Here is a 17,324-nt window from a genome sequence, read left to right on the forward strand (position 1 = left end):
TTTGCTTGTGGTTGACTTTGCTTATGGCCATTAGTGATTTGACTGAATCCATTAGTCACGTGACAGCAAAGAGCAGAAAAAAAAATTCAAGTAAAAACAACAGCAGTGCTTTTGTGCCATCTGCCTTTAAAGTAGGCCTTGACCTGGCAAGCCGTCCTGCTGAGTATAGGGGAAGCTTCTGAGTCACGGCCCTGAGATCTTATTTCCAATTTCAGAAGACGGCTTTTCTGTTAATGGAGGAGGATGTGGTTAGAACCAGCGGTGAAGCCTCAGACGCTGCATTTCATGCTAAACAATTACATTAGCTAACAAAGATTAACAGCCTAGGTATGGATAGGCTTACCAGGAGATAAGCCTATCCATACAGGTTTGGGTTTTAAAGTTTCACTTTAAAACCCAAACCTGTGCGTAATTTATTGGGATTTTATTTTGTGCGTGATGTAATATATATATATATTTTTAGCTACATTTAATCAGGTTCTGCAGGTTTTACCATTTCAATTTTAAGATTTTTTTTAAAACTGTCGCAAATGAAATTTAATACCTGTATCACGTCAGAAATGTAAAACCAAATAAATGAATAAAGCCTCAACTTCTTTATTGTCAAGCTTTTTTGCAGTGATTGTAGCATTTTTTTGGGTAGGCAAAATAAGTTATCCATTGGTGAAGACAAACATTGTCTAGCCAACTGGCAATAAATTTGTACTTAAATTATGACGGGTGCAAATAAAAGAGAACTGGCTAGCTAGTTTTTTTTTCCCAGCTGGCTAGCTAGTTTTTTTCTAGCTTCCTAGCCAATTTTTCTAGCTAGCTAACTACTTAAACCATGGCATATGCAAAAAAGAGAGCTAGGTAGTTTTTTTCTAGCTAGCTAACTACTGAAGCCATGGCAGATGCAAAAAAAAAAAAAAAAAAAGAGAGCAAGCTAGCTAGCTAACTACTTAAACCTCAGCAGATGCAAAAACAGAGAGCTAGCTAGTTTTTCTAGCTAGCTAACTACTTAAACTATGACAGATGCAAAAGAGAGCTAGGTAGTTTTTTTCTAGCTGGCTAGCTAATTTTTCTAGCTAGCTAACTGCTTAAACCATGGCATATGCAAAAAACAGCTAGATTTTTCCCCTATAACCAATGTTCTTGCTAATGTAGCTGAAAATATACTTTATAGCAAGCAAGGGTGTATTAACAGGTACTTACCAGTAGCCTCAACTATATATTTATCCAATTTGATCACTAGCATCTTATTAGAATAAGGATATTAGGAAATAAATTCTGATTTCATATTAAAAGGAAAACATCAGCACATCAATCAGAAATAGTCCTGAAAGGAAGTAGGAAGAGTTTCAGTTTTATATTTTCACTGTAAACTTTCAAACATTCAACAGATCATTGCATTGACAAGTAAGCTATGCAATAATAATAAAAATAAAAAAAACATTCAGCAGCAACTCAATAGAATTTCAATGCTGCAAATTTGATTTACAAACACCACCTCCTCTTTCATTCTTTTAATAAAAGCTTGAATATAAGACATTTTTTACAGTATTTATTACATTGGTGTGTCAAAAAAAAAAAACTGCATCAAGATTTCATAAACCAACAAAATCTTACAAGGCATTTTTTCCCCCTGGACATTCAACATTCACCACAGGTGGATGGGAATACAACAGTGTGCTGGTTTTTGGACGACGGATGAAAAAATAAACATAATTTTTTTTGCTGTAAATCCTAGAAGCACTTTCAAATCCTTTTTAAATGTTAGTCAATTTGAGAAAGTGCAAAAAAATAAAAAATAAAAAATTAGACCAGATATAACAGTAGCTTCCTATTTCTGTGATTTCAAAAAGGGGGGAAAAAAAACAAACGGCTATTTAGCCGCGACAAATTTAGCTTGTAAATTAGCCATTGTTCTCCCAAGCGTGGGAGACTTGACCTGTACCCAAAGAAACCGTGAATATACAGAAACGAGCACAACACTGAATGGGTTAACTCAACTGGTTCAAGCACTTTCAGCACACTCTAAAATTATTGGCACCACAAGTTAAGGTGAATGCAAAACCCTTTTCTGACGACGGCTATTTGTGTTGATTTGGCCATAAGTCTTTTTTTTTTGTTTTGTTTTTTTAAAAACAAAAACCAAAAAAAGGTCAGTTTCAGGTTACTGGTTGAAGCCATCAGAATTTATACCTTCCTGATATATATATATATATATATATATATATATATAAATCCTAAAGAAAACCAGGCCCACAGCATCACACACCCCCTACTGTATTTTAGTGGAGGAAGTTTGCAGAAATATTTCAAATTGTTTATAGATATGGATATATTGCAAGACGTTTCAGAATACACAGTGATGGATATTTGTGGGGGGGAGGGGTGAAGCACCTCACACTAATTGTTAAGCATGATGGAGGATCCGTCATGCTGTGGGGGCCCGTATATCTTCTCCAAAGGGACTCTCTGTGCTTCTCAGCGCCAGGTTACGCCACTGCAAGAAAAATGTAACGGATTTTATGGCATTTCACACGTTTTTTTTTTTTTTTTAAACGAGAGGCGCCAACAAACTGCGGAGGGTGCTGCAAGGCAATTCTCACCCGCCGATCGATGAAAGCGTCATCGCAGGAAGCACCTTTTAGTCCTTGGGAACAGAGGCGTGAATCAGAAACAACCGATTATGCGCAATTCGTTCGTCATTAGTGCTTAAGCACGACGTTGAGTTGCGGCAGAAAGCTGCCGCACCGCAGGTTAGAAGACTGCTACGCCGCGGTGCGGTTCAACGAAAGGTTTTCAGTTACTTCTCCGTTATCAGGGAGTCCACATGTTTGGGTGGTGCACTGGAAAAAATAAAAAAAAGAAGACGTATTGCTCCATAAGTCAAGTCATTTCAGTAATCTAACGTTTTCTCTCCACGTTAACAAAAGATGGCGCCATTGATCCGACAGAGCTCAATTCAAAACTCGACGCTTCAACACTTTTTCCTCTGGCCGCTGAGATTTCGCCAGCAGACGACGCGGACGTGATGCGTATTTAAAATAATAATAATTTAAAAAAAACACAGGGAAGCGACTCGCAGGATCGGGCCGCCGCTGCACCTCCAGAGCAGCGGCGGCCCGATCGCTCAGCCGCCGCAGGAAGAAAACGGCGCCTCGCCGAAAGTAAGCGAGAGCCAGTTTTGACTCGACGCGTCACCGCAAGCCACATGGTCGCACCGAGACGAGACCGACGGGCCGCGGAAGATAAAGAAAGAAAAAAAAAAAAAAAACAACACACACACAAAAACTTACTTTACAACTTTGGGAGGGGGAAAAAGTGGTAGGTGGGCCTGTTGGTATAAAAATAAATAAGGCTTCACAAAAAACAAACATATATCAATATATACTGAGTACCTATTAGCTGAATAGATGAAATGGTGCATTACCTTTGTAAAACATTGAACTTGGAGAAAGTTTCTATGTGAAAAGCTCCTGATTAGGAACTTGAAGGATCTGAAGTGGATAAGTGGCGTTTGAGTGAATGTTGGTCCGGCTTAGAAATCGATACTGCTTATGCTGATTGTGTAGCTTGCATGATCATAAACAATACCTGAAACTCAGCGTTGCTAACAAACACCCATCACACTCATTGGCACTCCTGGTAATAATGTGGAGACATTATTAAAAGAAATGGAGATTCCTGTGGAACAGCAGATCCTCAAGGTGAAAAATTCACTTTTTGATTTAAGGCTGTTAAGTGGGGATGTGATCCTATGACAAAAAATAAAAAACAGTAGGTCAGTCTTTTAGTGTTTTTTTTCTTCTTTTTTACAACACTTCACAAGATTGGAGAAGTTTCAAAATCCTCTGCACTGGGAATGAGAACAGGCCCACAGCATGATGTTTACCTTTGTTTAATGCCATATTTCACTTATTTATGTTTGTAATGGTAGGACAAAAAAAAAATGTTTTGCTCTGCTCTGCCTCCTCAACAGCCAGCTTGTATATTATTGGCAGCCATGGAAACTTAGAAACAAGTAGCGTCGTATTGTTAGCCAAAAGGAACGGAATCGTGAATCACTAAATTAAACTTCCGGGCTAAACTTTAAAACGATCAGAAGGATTTATTCTCCCCCCCACCCCCCCTCCTTCTGATTCACAGAGGAAATTCTCATCTACATTTTCCAGTGCGAGATTTATGCCAAAAAAAAAAAAAAAAACATCAGCCAACTGTCAATTTGCTTTAAGGCCTTAACGAGGGTGCTAATAAGTATGGAGGGTGAGGAGCGTGCTTACAGGTGGAACAGAAGTGAACACTTAACTTCTCCTTAAACCGAACACTTATCGTTGTCAACCTGCAAAGCAACTAGATGAAAATAAAACAGAAAAAAGCAGCAGTTGCCAAACGTTTAACACCTGGCTTTGTGCGCATCATTTATTGGCATCAACTTGCTACTGAAACAAATAAAATTATATATATATATATATATATATATATATATATATATATATAATTTTGAGACACCAGGCCAAGCTCTTTATTACTGTTAGACATGGACCAAGATAGGAAGGGAAACATATCTCTTGGCCTCATTTAGTAAAAGGGAAGAATTATTAATAAATACAAAAATAATAACAGATATGTACAAATATGAACTATAATACTTTCAACATTTCTTCAAAAATGTCATATAAATTCTATATATTTTTTTTTATTATACTAAAAAAAAAAAAAGTCTCTGTAGCTCAAACCTTAATAGTCACTTTGATACCAAACATTATTTAAGAATGATAAATTATTATACAAAAAAAACAAAGCAATCCAACACCAATGTAATAATTCCATTTTGGATGCTAGTCCATCAAAATCAGAAAGAAGAAGAAGAAAAAACAAAGCGAATAAAGTCAAACTTTATCCGGTATTGAAATACAACGCACCGACGTGGCATCATTGGTAACACGAACGCTTCCTTCCCTCCCCGTTTTGCACGAACAGGACTTCTGCGTGGCAACGACGCAGAAGGCGGGGAGGCTAAGGGGGGGAGGGGGGGTTGTCAGTCGAGGAACTCAGGACAGTAAGTGCACTTGGAACACAGGCATGCTGGGACAGAAACGGAGGGAAACGGACAAAGCAGCTGGGTACGCAGGGAGACAAAGAACAGGGGAGAGAACTGGCTAAAACCCAGCTGAACTCGCTGCCGTCGCTCCCCTTCTCAGACGAAAAGACAGAAAGAGCCAGAGTGAGGAAAAAAGGCCAGTGGGAGCAACAAAGTGGCATAGCTAAAGTCCCACAGTAGTTGTGTCGGGTGGTCCTGGAAAAACAATCACAGTTGTCTTTCTTTGCCCGGCGGACTGGAAACAAAAGTCGTCGGAGTCGTCGGCGAATTCCCTTTACAAGTAATAGTTGTTGTTTCTTTTTTTGTTCTGTAAAAACCACAATCAAAGAGAGAGAGGCATGGGAGATTCCCGACAGGACGCCAAACCCCCCCGACCCCCACCACCTCCACCGTGTCACACTGAAGCCGTCGCTGGAAGAGTGGTGAAGTCAAAGGTCACAAATGGTGGTGGCCCGAACAGCTGCCCGACGTTCTGCCCGCACAACGGCTTTCTGTCAGTGATTCAACTTGGCCTGCAGAGACGCACAGAATTATCATTCAGAGCTTCGCTTTGAGCGTCGCCGTCTGAAGACCACCGACCTGTCTGGGCGACTCGGGCCCCGACGCCAAGATCCCCGCGCCGTCGTTTCCCTTCCCAAAGAGGCTCTCCAGTCCGCCCGGTCGGCTCGCTTTGCTGGATTTCCCTTTGTAGGAGCTGGGACTCCTCCTCTTCCTCCCCTCTGCTCCTCCGCCGTAAGCTAAGGGTCCTGTGGGCGGAGGCATGGGCTGGTGGGGGGCCGAGGGCGGTTCCCTGGCCGTGTAGGTTAGACTGCTGGTGCCAAGTTCACGACTAAAAGCAGAAAACAAAACCAAACAAAAAAAATTCATCGGAAAACAGAGCTCCATAAAATACAACCAGAATAAAACATTAAAAACATTTGGCAGATGTAATTCACACAGTTCATCGATGTAACCCAGACCAAGATCAGAGTTTCTTCCAGATTGGATTCTGAATACCAAAATGTTATTTTTCTTCTTATAAAGTTTTTTTTTTCGCATTTGGATGCATGCCTGGATTTATTGTGATCCTGAAATATTAAACCCCGATTCATGTTTTAAAAGAGACAAGCATGTGTGCAGGATGTTCCCATCATTGTTGTTACTGTTATTCAGTTTTAACTTTCAGCCATGTTGTTTTTTTTTTTTTTGGTCAAACAACTTTTACAACCGTCAGATTTGCCTCTCGCCAGGTTTCGGGCGACGTTAGTCGGGCCTGAACGTTTTCTCCTACGAGGACTACACCTCAACTCGAGAGGAGGCGAGTACGGGAAAACACAAACCGCGTCTTTTCTTACCTGTTGTGTGTGTTGTGGCTTTGCTCTGCTCTGGACAGCCAGTCGTCTGAGTTGCTCAGAAGCCCGCCTCCCGCTCGAGGTCCCTTGTTTTTGGCCGGGGACGCTCTGGCCACCCCGAAGCCCTGAAACGTCTGATGAAAGCTGCTGCCGTTCCGTCTGTGGACGTCCGCCGCCTGAAACGGCGATGACGAGAACGACGAAGGAGGGTGCGAAGAGTTCTTTCTCTTTTTCGACCCTGCCGCCGCCGTCGGTGCGTCCGAGTCTTTGGGCGAGCGGCCGGCTTTGTGCGAGCCGTTCCGGGCTTTTCCCGGCGAGTCTCTGACGCTGAACAGTCCGGCCGCCGACGCCGACTGTGGGAACGAGGCGGTGTAGGTGAGGCTGTTGGAGGGGGAGGACAGGACGGCGGCAGGAGGAACCTGGTGCGCGGTAACCGAGGCGGCGACGGACGTGGAGTTGGAGGGGAGGCTCTCGGCAGCCAGAGGCACCTTCCTGGAAAACGCAAAACAAAACTCTTATAAAAAGAAAACCTTTGCTGTGCAGAAGAATTACCGTGATCTAATTAAAAACAATATTTGAAATCTGTAGCCTCAAGTCGAGGCTACAGATTGTGGTGAGCAACTTGCACAAAACTTTTCTGAAGAGAGAGCCGTCCGCCACATTTTACCCGAAGACAACCGACATCAGACCTTTTTTTTTTAGATTCCGATTCACTTCACATCCCGATCATCTCAATTTTAACATCTGACTCCGGTTCTAATAACGGGTCGTGAAAGCTGGTGCACACTCGCCTCCACATCTGCGCGTTGAGGTGTTTCTCCACCATGCTCTGCAGCGCCAGCCGCATCCTGTCCCACCGCCTGTCGAACACGTAGCAGCCCGAACCCACGAGCCGGCTGCTGAAGACGCAAAACTGGAGGGAGACACAAGAGAAACCGGTTGAGAGCGAACTGAGGGGAGCAGGAGAGAGAAAGTGAGAGAGGGATAAATAAGAGGGGCGGGGGACGGACATTCAAGGATGAAAGGGGCAAAGAAATACGAGAGCGACACGAGGGATCAAATGGGAGAAACGCAAGAAGCGAATGTTGGACAAAAAAGCTGAATTTACAAGGACGCTACATATCACCGCAAGTAAATCGAAATCTTTTGCTCTCTTTATAATTAAAAATAAATACCAAATATAAAAAAACAGAAGCTTGACAACAAGTCTCGATTTCTGCACCGTTAAATCTCTTGACATTTACCCCTGAAGGCCGTGGATGATGACTGGAGTAGTGCAGGGAAGGCCTGTCGGTGTCATCCGGGGTCTCCGCGTCTCCCTCGTCGCTGGAAAGCCGCCCGCCGTCCCCCGCTGCGTTCGCCCAGCCGCTGGGAGACGGCTCCGGGACGGGCGTCGCGGCAGGAGGCGCCGCTGAAGGCAGAGGACTGGAGGCGGACAGGGAGGAGGAGGAGGCAGAGGAGGAGCCGCCTGGAACTCTGGAGAAAATCCATCGGGAACACAGAAAACGAGTGAGCACCCACGTCTCCCTTATTCAGAAGTTTGTGTTTTGCAGCACCCCCTGGTGGTTAAGCACGGAAATGCAGCATCTATTCCCTCTTTCAGTAGCAGCTCGGTTCAGATCCGGCTGGAAGAGAGAACCCGCGCAACACGAGTGGAATCTGCTCATCCCGACGAGAGGCAGAGACGGAGCCAATAAACCTCCCGGTGTGGTTGTGTACATTAGGAGCGCTGCACTCAGCCCAAAGAGGAGAATATCACAAAGTGAATGATTTCAACATGTTTTGAGAAAAACGCTAAAGATCAATCTGTAAATCCGCGCCGACTCTGAAAAAGCTGCGTTTTGTAGCTTAAACTTCCCTGTGGCAGTGATCGATCATCGTCTGGTGGCTTTACCTCGGTATGTGCGCGTTTGCGAGCCGCAGCTTCAGCGAGGACAGCGGCCGTTCGCCGGGGCAGTGGGTCTTGCTGGGACTCGCCGAGTCTTGAGGCGCGACGCTCTGGCCGCACGCTTCCTTCCCTCTCTGCGCCGCTTCCTTCTCCTTCTCCTTCTCCTTCAGAGCCTCCCTCTCCTTCGCCAGCCCCTTGTGCTCGGCCAGCAGCACGTCAAAAGGCCGGCTCCGGCTGGGGACGGCGCGGCGCTGGGTTAGGGAGTGAGTCTGTGGCGGAACGAGGAGAAGAATTAAGTGCGTTTTACAAGGCAGCTTCCTGTGCCAGCCGCACTAACCGGCACTTCACGGAAAAATGCAAAACTTGTTAAAATATGTTTGTACGTCGGCTTTAGAAGCCGACAGCATCTCACAGTCACACGACCCTCGTTTTGAACTTCGTAGTTATGGTACTATTGAGCTGTTGGGGTGTCAATCAGATGCTACTGGATTGCAAAAGACAAAACACACACAAGGCAACACATCCTGTTGCCATGGTTGCCACAATCAGAGTAAAACAGTAGGAGCCAAAAAAAAGCCTCTAAAAGCAGAAGGAATAATTGTCCCATAATAAAAGCCAAATGTTTCTATCCAAAATGAACAGAAATCTAGGGCCAACGTGGCTTGTAAGAGGGATTACAAAATATCACGAGTAAAGAGTTGCTTAAGTGTAAGAAAAGGAAGATTTTTACATTTCTTATTTAAAAAAACAACAAAAAAACCCCAGTAAAATCAGGGAGGATCTTCAAATTGTGCATAAATCACACTCCCAACTATCCCGGCTGCAGAATAATAAGAATGTGACAGCTTGATCAATCTGAGTGTGAGGACAGACGGAGAGCATCGGGGAGCACTTTGTCTTCATGTTCTTCTGATGCGAGGTCAAGGACGACAGCCAGGACAGAACCACGTGTTGCTCCGACGAGACCAGGTGAGGCGGCAGCAGGGTGGGATTTTATGATTACAATAATATGCAGAAACGATGCCGCTAACTGTAGAGATTCAACGAATAAAAAAAAAGAACGTAAACTCACAGTTTGCTTCGTTAATATAAACACACCAACACCAGCCCTATATTTAGAGTGGTCTCAACTGTACGGCGTGTAGAGATTATGTTTTAAAAATAAGGCTGTTTGCAGATTAATTTTTTTTTTTTTTTAATCGCAATTACCGAGATGACGCAGAACGGATCTGTTAGCTGGCAGGATTCAGCCCTGGCTGAAAAAAACAGAGGTCACCTGTACTAAAATACCTCCAGCTTTCCAAAAAGAAGTGAAGCTGCTGAACTATTCATTTACATACATAAAACAAAAAAGAAGAAAAAAAGAGATGCAGAAGAGCACAAGCAGGCTGCCGCTGCTGAGAAATGCATCCGGACATCCAGGATGACTAATTGGGGCCGCCGAATGTTTGGACGAGAGGCAAAGATTCCAGGCTACCTGGCCAAAGGTTGTTCATCATGCTCAGCATCTCACAGGCTGCAGTGAGGAACACAGCTGATGCAAAAAAGAAACAATGCCGCTTCTCTCAACTCTTCATCACTGCATAATTGGTCCTGACAGCGAAAGGAATTTAGCAGCTACGAGCGCGTGGTGTAACTGGAACAGCACCATTGATCCTACCTGCCTCTGTCTGTCCGTCTGTCTGTCTACAGCACAGGACTAATGCTGCTGGTGTAGATTTAATGCTGCACGTAATTGCAAATTGCATCTGCCTAATGGTAGAAATCGTGACGGGAAATGTCCTGAGTGTGCGTTCGACTCCATCGCTACTCGGCAGGTGCTCGGGTTTTAAAGTCGGTGCCGTTCGGATCAGAACAAATCCGTCTTTACAAGCACGTAAAAAAAAAAAAAAATAATAATAATAATAAGTTAAATAATATTACGAGCAGGAAGTTGGCAAACCTCCAGAATTTTTTTCGTCTTTTTTTTGGCACTTCTGGTAAAGAAGTGAACGCTTTTCATGTACAAGTTTCACATCATGCCACATGTCCAGAAAAAAAAAATAAAAAAATATTCTGACCATCATCTTCTATCCACCCCCTCCCTCCTTTTCCTTAAAGTACACATAAACAGTCACTTGATGGATCTCTAATTACTTAATAACCAGTGTGTTTGAAAAGATTAGTAAAGCTTGGTGGAGGTAATTAAAGGGCAGTAATGGAGCATTACAGCTAAACGATGATGCAGCCTCATCTCACATCTATAATTAACTCATCAAGAGGAGCGAGGACCCTGGAACGCTTCGGCGCAGCTACCCTGTGCTAAGGGAGAAACTGGAAGCGCAGACAGATCCCAGCTATAGATATGATGACTGGTGATCTTAGAGGTTTGATTTTTTTTTTTTCTTCTTCTCAGAATCGGATGTGTGAGCGGGAGAAAGTTGGGACGTCAGATTGCGTTACCTTGCAGGTGAGCGAGCGCGTGCAGGAGCGTTTAGTCTCAGGGTCGGGCACGCCGCAATGCTTGTCAGGATCAAAGACTCTCCCTGTAAAACACACACACACACACACACATATTACACTAAAATATAACATCTCATTAGATGAAAGAGGAAGCTGTACGGTCCACTGCCTGAGCTAATTCGGCGCTTTCAGAAAGCAGTTTGTTCTTCCTCAGCGTCAACCTTGAGAGTTTCAATCGTTCAGATGTAATTAAAGAAGTCAGATACTCTGATTCTGTGTAAGATCGCTGCCTGCGTTTTCTGTATCAAACACATCAAATGAACAAGTGATCCATGCTGTGACAAATTCTTCTGGCAAGAAATATTGGCAGGCTGACAGGAGTCCACGATGACTGACAGCCCTGCTAGCTCTGTTGTTTATCAGTGTTGTCTGGAGGCAGCACTGATTTTTAAGAGGAAACGTAAACTTTAGCTTTTACCTGTTCTCACTTTCTTTTGTTTAGCTAAAATCTATTTAATCTGTTTGTCGGCTAAGTAACAAAACTCAGACAACAGTCATTTTAACATATCTTATCTAAATGTTAGCTTAGTTAGCTTAGCTGTATCGGAAGGTTTTCAAAACCAACACAAACTAACTAAAACTAAAACAGTATACAGACAGAAAAAAGTCCAGCTTATGACAAATGTAGGCACTTCAAAGATACAATCAGGTCAAAAATTGACAAAAAAAACAAAACAACAAAGCCTGAGAAAATACCCGTCTTAGACATGTACGGTGGAAAAGAAAAGACTTCATGATGGAATGACAGAAAACAACAAAAGTGTTCAGATGTGATTTCTTTTTCTGACAAAAAAAAAAAGAAGAAGAAAAAGACTCAACGTGAATGTTAGAGATGCACTGATAGGTTTGATTTACTGACTATAACACACCCAAACTCATCTGTGCAAACTCTTCTAATGAAGCACTTAAACGTAGAAAACATTGATCACGAAAGAAGTATAATATGTGGCAGGTTGGAGATTTTGAATCCAAACAAATGGAGGGATTACAAGATTACTGCCGTTTGTTTACAAAAGCACAGTTAATTTAGCAACAAGCATTAGAAGAGTGCTTCAAAGAACATGAATTTACAGAAAGGCAAACATTTCCAGGTCTGACCAACGAAAATAATGCATGATATTTCAGCGTTTAATTTGTTTGCTCTGAAAACAGTGGGAATGCCGTTCGTATGTTTCACTCTTTTCTGACTCTTAAAATACAAAATGCATCTCTCAAGGCTCCAGAGCAACTAGCAGGGTTGCAAACTCGTTTCATCTTTGGACTACTTTTAAAAATGCAAAAAAATTCACTATAAGTCTGAGGCAGGTGTTCTCAAACGCAACGCTGTTCATGACACTGGACGATTTAGATTTAAAATACTTTTTATTCAACCAAAAAGTCTGTCCCTTTTGATAACAAAACAATGTTTAACTACTACCTTTTAATTAAAAAAATATATAAAAACGCACGCCAAAAATTATTTACACCCTGGTCAGTAATTCGTGGAAACTTTCAGATACTTTTTGTAATTGCTGACCTGCTTTTTGCAAGTTTCCATTTGCATTCCTGCAAGTTGATATTGAACGAGCTCTTTACCATCTCCCTAAACTTTAGCTCCCTCCACAGTTACAAGACGGGACTCCAGCTAAATCCATCCCCCAATGTTAACATTAGAAAGCAGCCAGAAGTAAGATGCTGAAAAGATTTTAAAAAACATTACTTAAAACCTAAATATAACGGGTAGAAGAATCATTCTTGGCTTAGCTTTCGGTGTTTCCAAAATGCAGGCACCGCCAACAAGAACGCAGATTACTTCTAATCTTTCAGCTTTGTTTTCTCTAGACTTGATTATAACTTAATGACAATTTGTAAAGCAGCTGAACAGAGAGTACTGGAACAAGTTCGTAGTTGCAAAATGTAGAAGGAGAAGAACTACGCTGGAAAAAACGTGGATTCGATTCTGAACAGGTTTTGCCGGGCTTGTTGGAAGCAAATCAAATTTAACTGGATGGTTTTAAAAACTAAACTTTTCTGACTGCTACGGAGCCGTACACAACACAGGGAGTCTCTCCGCACAAAACGGCGAGGCAAACTCCAACCTCCAGTCGGCAGGTTATCTTAAACTGTTGCTGGGAGAAGGCTGTAATCTTGTCCTGGCCTGTTTTATAATCCTTGTAATCTTTCTGCGTTTGCTGCACCGGACAACAGGTCAAATCTACGCAACAGCAAACAGGCACCGCGGATATAAACAAACTCGCGTGCTCTTATACACACACACACACAGAGAAACACGCTCAATTTACACTGGCTAGACAGAGCAGCCTGATAAAGAGCAAAACAAGCAGAGAGGAGCAGAGAAAGAAAACTCAGCCAAGTGTGAATATGTCAGAGAAAAACAAGGAGGAGGTGGTGCAGAATATTAAGATGATAAATATGTTGAGATACAGTGGGTGGGTTGGGGGGGGATTCTTTAGATAAGCAGCTTTTACAGCAGTAAATCAAAGACAATAAACAATCCCGCCATTAGCTGCATTTCTGTTCTATTTTTACACAGCAATGATGAATTAAAAGAAATCTTGCTTTGGAACTCAGAAGAAAACTTTCACAGCTCGTAATTAAAGCAGCTTAAAGTCCGTTCCTCTGGACTCGGACTCACCTGAGGCTCTCTTGTGTGGCTTGGCGGGGGTCTTGGTTCCGTTCTGCTGCTTCTTCTCCAAAGGCGAAAGCGACGGCAACGATGGGAGAGCGACGGACCTGTGGGAGGGCGAGAGCGAGGGCTTCTTGTCCATCGGGGAGGGAGACGGCGTCGACGGCGCTCGTTTGTTCAGGGGCGATCTGGCCGGGCTCGGCCGCCTGTCCAGGGAGGAGGAGGGAGGCGTGATGGAGCGCGGCGTTGAGGGGCCGCCACCACGGCCGTTGGTGAGCTTTTCGCCGGAGCGCTGCGAGGCGAAGGAAGAAGATTTGAGCGGCGAGAGCGTGGATGAGGACGAAGAGGAGGAGGACGAGGAGTTGAGGCGAACGTGCGACGTCGTGTCTGCTCGGTTCAGGCAGGGCATCTTCTCCAAGCTCACGACCGGTAACGATACGCTGGTGGGAGGGGGAGGGCAGCGTTAAAATGTTGCAGAAATTGGAAGCTGCAAAAGCCGAGCGGAATTTTTTAAAAAGTGGAAAAGATGCACAAACCATGTCTTGTTCCTTGCTCCTTTCGGTGGGTAGACGGCAAGCGGCGCCTTGCTGAAGCGGGAGTGAGGGTAGTCTTTGGGGACCCTGAAAGCCGGCGAGTCCCCCGGGCTGGGGGCCACAGCGGAGGCCACCGCAGGCGCTTTGGGCTTCATGGGAAGCACAGGGCTCCTGGAGGGGATCGGGGAGCTGTGTCGCTTCTCTAAAACACCCCAAGAAGAAGAAGAATAAAAAGAAACGGTTACCTTAACCACGAGGAAGAGTAAAAGATTAGCTAACTCACACACACAGAAGACAGAAATGTAAATAGAAACAACACACTCATCATACAGAGCCATGCAAAAGAACTTTCCCAAATTTTGTCACACTGGAACTATAAATTCAATCTGTTGTACCGACATGTATGCAATAGTCCAGTGCAGAGTAAACTTTGCTTGTACATCGGAGGAAAAATTATCGATTTTATGATTAAAATTCTTCAAAGTTTGGCATGAATTTGTATTCAACCACTTCCCCCTTTCTACCTCTTTTCAGTGTCAAAAAGAAGAAAAAAAAATCATGACAGATGTAGTTCACAATCAATGCAGGGGAAGTAAAAACTATGTGGCCACGCTTTTCTTCACCACCGACAGAGAAACAATTCAAAGCTGACGAGAAGACGGGTGACGGTGGATCCAAGTGCTTGAAAATCTTGGAAGAAAACCTATCTGAGGTTACAAGAGTTGACGCCATGGTGGAGCATCACCTTCCAGCACAAAATCAACACTAAACATACAGCCAGGGCTGCGTTCAAGTTCGTTAAGGTGTAGGGATAGTCGTGCGTTAGAATGGCCCAGTCAAAGTCCAATTGAGAAACTGTGGTTTGATGTTCACAGATGGTCGTCTGCATTCCAGCCGATTAAGCCTAAGCTGTTTGGCCAAGACGAATAGGCAACAATTTCAGTCTCCATGTTTGCAAAGGGAGCTAAAAACAAACACAGTTTTAAAAGCACGCACTATTTTGTCAGTAGGAATTTAGAGTACTTCTTTTTTTATTCTTTTCTGCTTGTTGACAATCAGAAGTGGAATATAACACTGAAAGTCATTTCCTGCACCCTAACCAGATGGCTGTTTTGTAACAAAGCACATAGCAAAACTGTGCCTCAACTTCTCCTCAAAAAAAAAAAAAAACAACTGTTCCCAAACCAACTTCCAGCTCTTTGCTCCAATCAGCGACATGCCCAACGCTACCTGAAGTAGACTCATCTGATGAACGCCACCTTATTAATGCAAATCAGACTGGAGCCCGCAATAATGAACCCGTTTTGACCCAGATCTGATCAGATTGCTTGAGCGAAAGACCGCCGAGACACAGCAGGGGAAAAACAAACACACAAGTCTGTTGGGGTGTGTGGGTGGAGGATTCGGGGTGGTGGTGGTGGTGGTGGTGGGGGGGTGGCTGAGGAGAGGAGAGGAGCTTAACTTACGGTTTTTGCTATGCATGTTCTTTGTGGGAGCAGGGTGGGTAGGGGGTTGGGGGTGTGTGGTCCAGGACTGTCTCTCTCTGAGTCTGTCTCACAGGGAAACTATATCCCAGCTACCTGAATGAAAACAGAGGGGTGAAGATGTCGTAAACGCTCAGGAAATAAGCGTAAAGGGGAGAAAGAGAACACACGCACACTCACACACTGATTGTCTTTTTGGGCAGCGGAGATCAAGATAGAGAAGTTAGGTAAAAAAAAAAAGGAAAAGAAAATTTGTGTGCACAAAAATGTCGTGAGTCTGAATTTCCTGCTCGGTGATAAGAATCAAAGTGTGCAGGCAGGAAGCTGCAAAACTGAAACGTACCAACAGAGAGGAAAGTAACTTTAACAGACAAGAAAGGGTTAAAAGTTACTACATGTGTTCCGTTCAAGGAGAAAAAGTTATTTTGAGCTGACACTTCAGTCGGAAAGCCGTGTTCTCAATCATTAGCAATCAAAAACAAACACCTGGACATTCATGCAAATGGACCTTTTTGCAAAGCCACGTTCTTATCCCCCCACCTCCTCTCCACAGGTAAGAATATCAACAACATCCCACAAGCAGCGTTTCATCTCCTCAAGCAAGACTCAAAGTCCTGATTCAGGAACAGAGCGTGCTCTCTTTCACGCACGCACGCACGCGCGCGCACACACACACACACACACACACACACACACACACACACACACACACACACACACACACACACACACACACAGAGAGAGAGACGTAAAGGCAAACCGTCGCAACTTAACACACAGTACATCCACATAAAGAGAAACGAGAGGAAGAAGAACAGCAGTTTTCTGCGACAGATGGTGGATACGGCACTAGCCATACATGATATCGCTGTAAAAGATGCATAAAAGGCACAAAATTGATTTTTCTCTTATTCAACCAAAGCTGGTTCCCTAAGCAGGGTAAAAATCCACCAGAAGGCTGAGGAACAAAGTTGTAATCATGTGCAGCTGAGGTGAAATCCTCAAAAATAGCACTTTTTTCTTCCACTATATTTTCCAGATTTTTTATTAGTTTTCGCTTTAGTTTCTATTAATTCATTAGATAGAAACATTTTAAACTACTTTAAAATTGAAACTACCTTCAATTGGAATGTATATATGATGGGATTGAAATGATTTTTAGGTAAACGCTTTGAAACAACATTCGTTGTACATAAATAAAATTGAACTATCTAGACGACTTCATTTTTCAATATTACTAAAACTGATTAAATGTGGTATTGTAAGTTTTTCTGCCAATATATCCGGCGATAAATCTGGCTCCGGCTCCTTTCACGCTTATAAAAGCACCTCTTCCCGCATCTTTACAATGACATCTATTGATTCACCCAGCAAGCAGCACATAGCATAGCTGAACAACCACTTAATGGCAGGGCAGCATAGCAGAACTCAGTCTAACCTGAACTGCGTGTTTGTTCAGAGTGAATGTGTGGAAGTGGGCTGTGGGCGACGGGGACGGGGAGTGTGTCGGATCATATCACGACTTTATATTAATTAAAACGCATATATTCCGAGTGGATTCTGGTGAAAACCGATTTAAATCTAAGGATTGCGGTTCTACAAAACACACGTTGATTTCTTATTTTTCCAAAGAGTTTCTTGTGCTTGTGTTTTTTTTTTTTCCTGTGTGTGACAGGTGTGTAAATAAAGCGCCGGAGGCAGACAACCAGCGGAGGCAGCTGTATTCAGAAAAGCAGGGCTAAAGTCCATTCGCTGGCATGCAGGACAAATTTCACACGTTTATTCACATGTTCTTTCGCCGCTTCGCACGTCGGGACTCGCACAATTTTAGTCAACTCGGCTTTACAAGTCAACAAAGCAGTCGACGCTCT

General features: G+C 43.5%; 1 protein-coding gene across 4 annotated transcripts in view; it reads right to left on the reverse strand.

Moving 5' to 3' along the window:
* Positions 1-1,329: 1,329 nt before the first annotated feature.
* The window catches only part of atxn7l1 (ataxin 7-like 1), a 32,505-nt gene continuing 16,510 nt past the window's right edge, over positions 1,330-17,324 (reverse strand). For 2 of the 4 annotated variants that reach the window (XM_081603971.1, XM_081603970.1), the window contains 8 exons: positions 13,973-14,171; positions 13,446-13,876; positions 10,751-10,833; positions 8,315-8,577; positions 7,665-7,896; positions 7,212-7,333; positions 6,424-6,912; positions 1,330-5,918 (listed from right to left, as the gene is read on the reverse strand). In XM_081603971.1, the coding sequence (XP_081460097.1) occupies positions 5,627-5,918; positions 6,424-6,912; positions 7,212-7,333; positions 7,665-7,896; positions 8,315-8,577; positions 10,751-10,833; positions 13,446-13,876; positions 13,973-14,171 (2,111 nt within the window). In that variant the 3' untranslated portion in view covers positions 1,330-5,626. Of the gene's footprint in view, positions 5,919-6,423; positions 6,913-7,211; positions 7,334-7,664; positions 7,897-8,314; positions 8,578-10,750; positions 10,834-13,445; positions 13,877-13,972; positions 14,172-15,435; positions 15,550-17,324 lie in introns of all 4 variants that reach the window. The other 2 variants (XM_008400963.3, XM_081603972.1) reach the window with 2 other exon arrangements.

The sequence above is a fragment of the Poecilia reticulata genome, chromosome 23, assembly GCF_904066995.2.
Source record: "Poecilia reticulata chromosome 23, P_reticulata-male-v2, whole genome shotgun sequence".
Taxonomy (NCBI): Eukaryota; Metazoa; Chordata; class Actinopteri; order Cyprinodontiformes; family Poeciliidae; genus Poecilia; species Poecilia reticulata.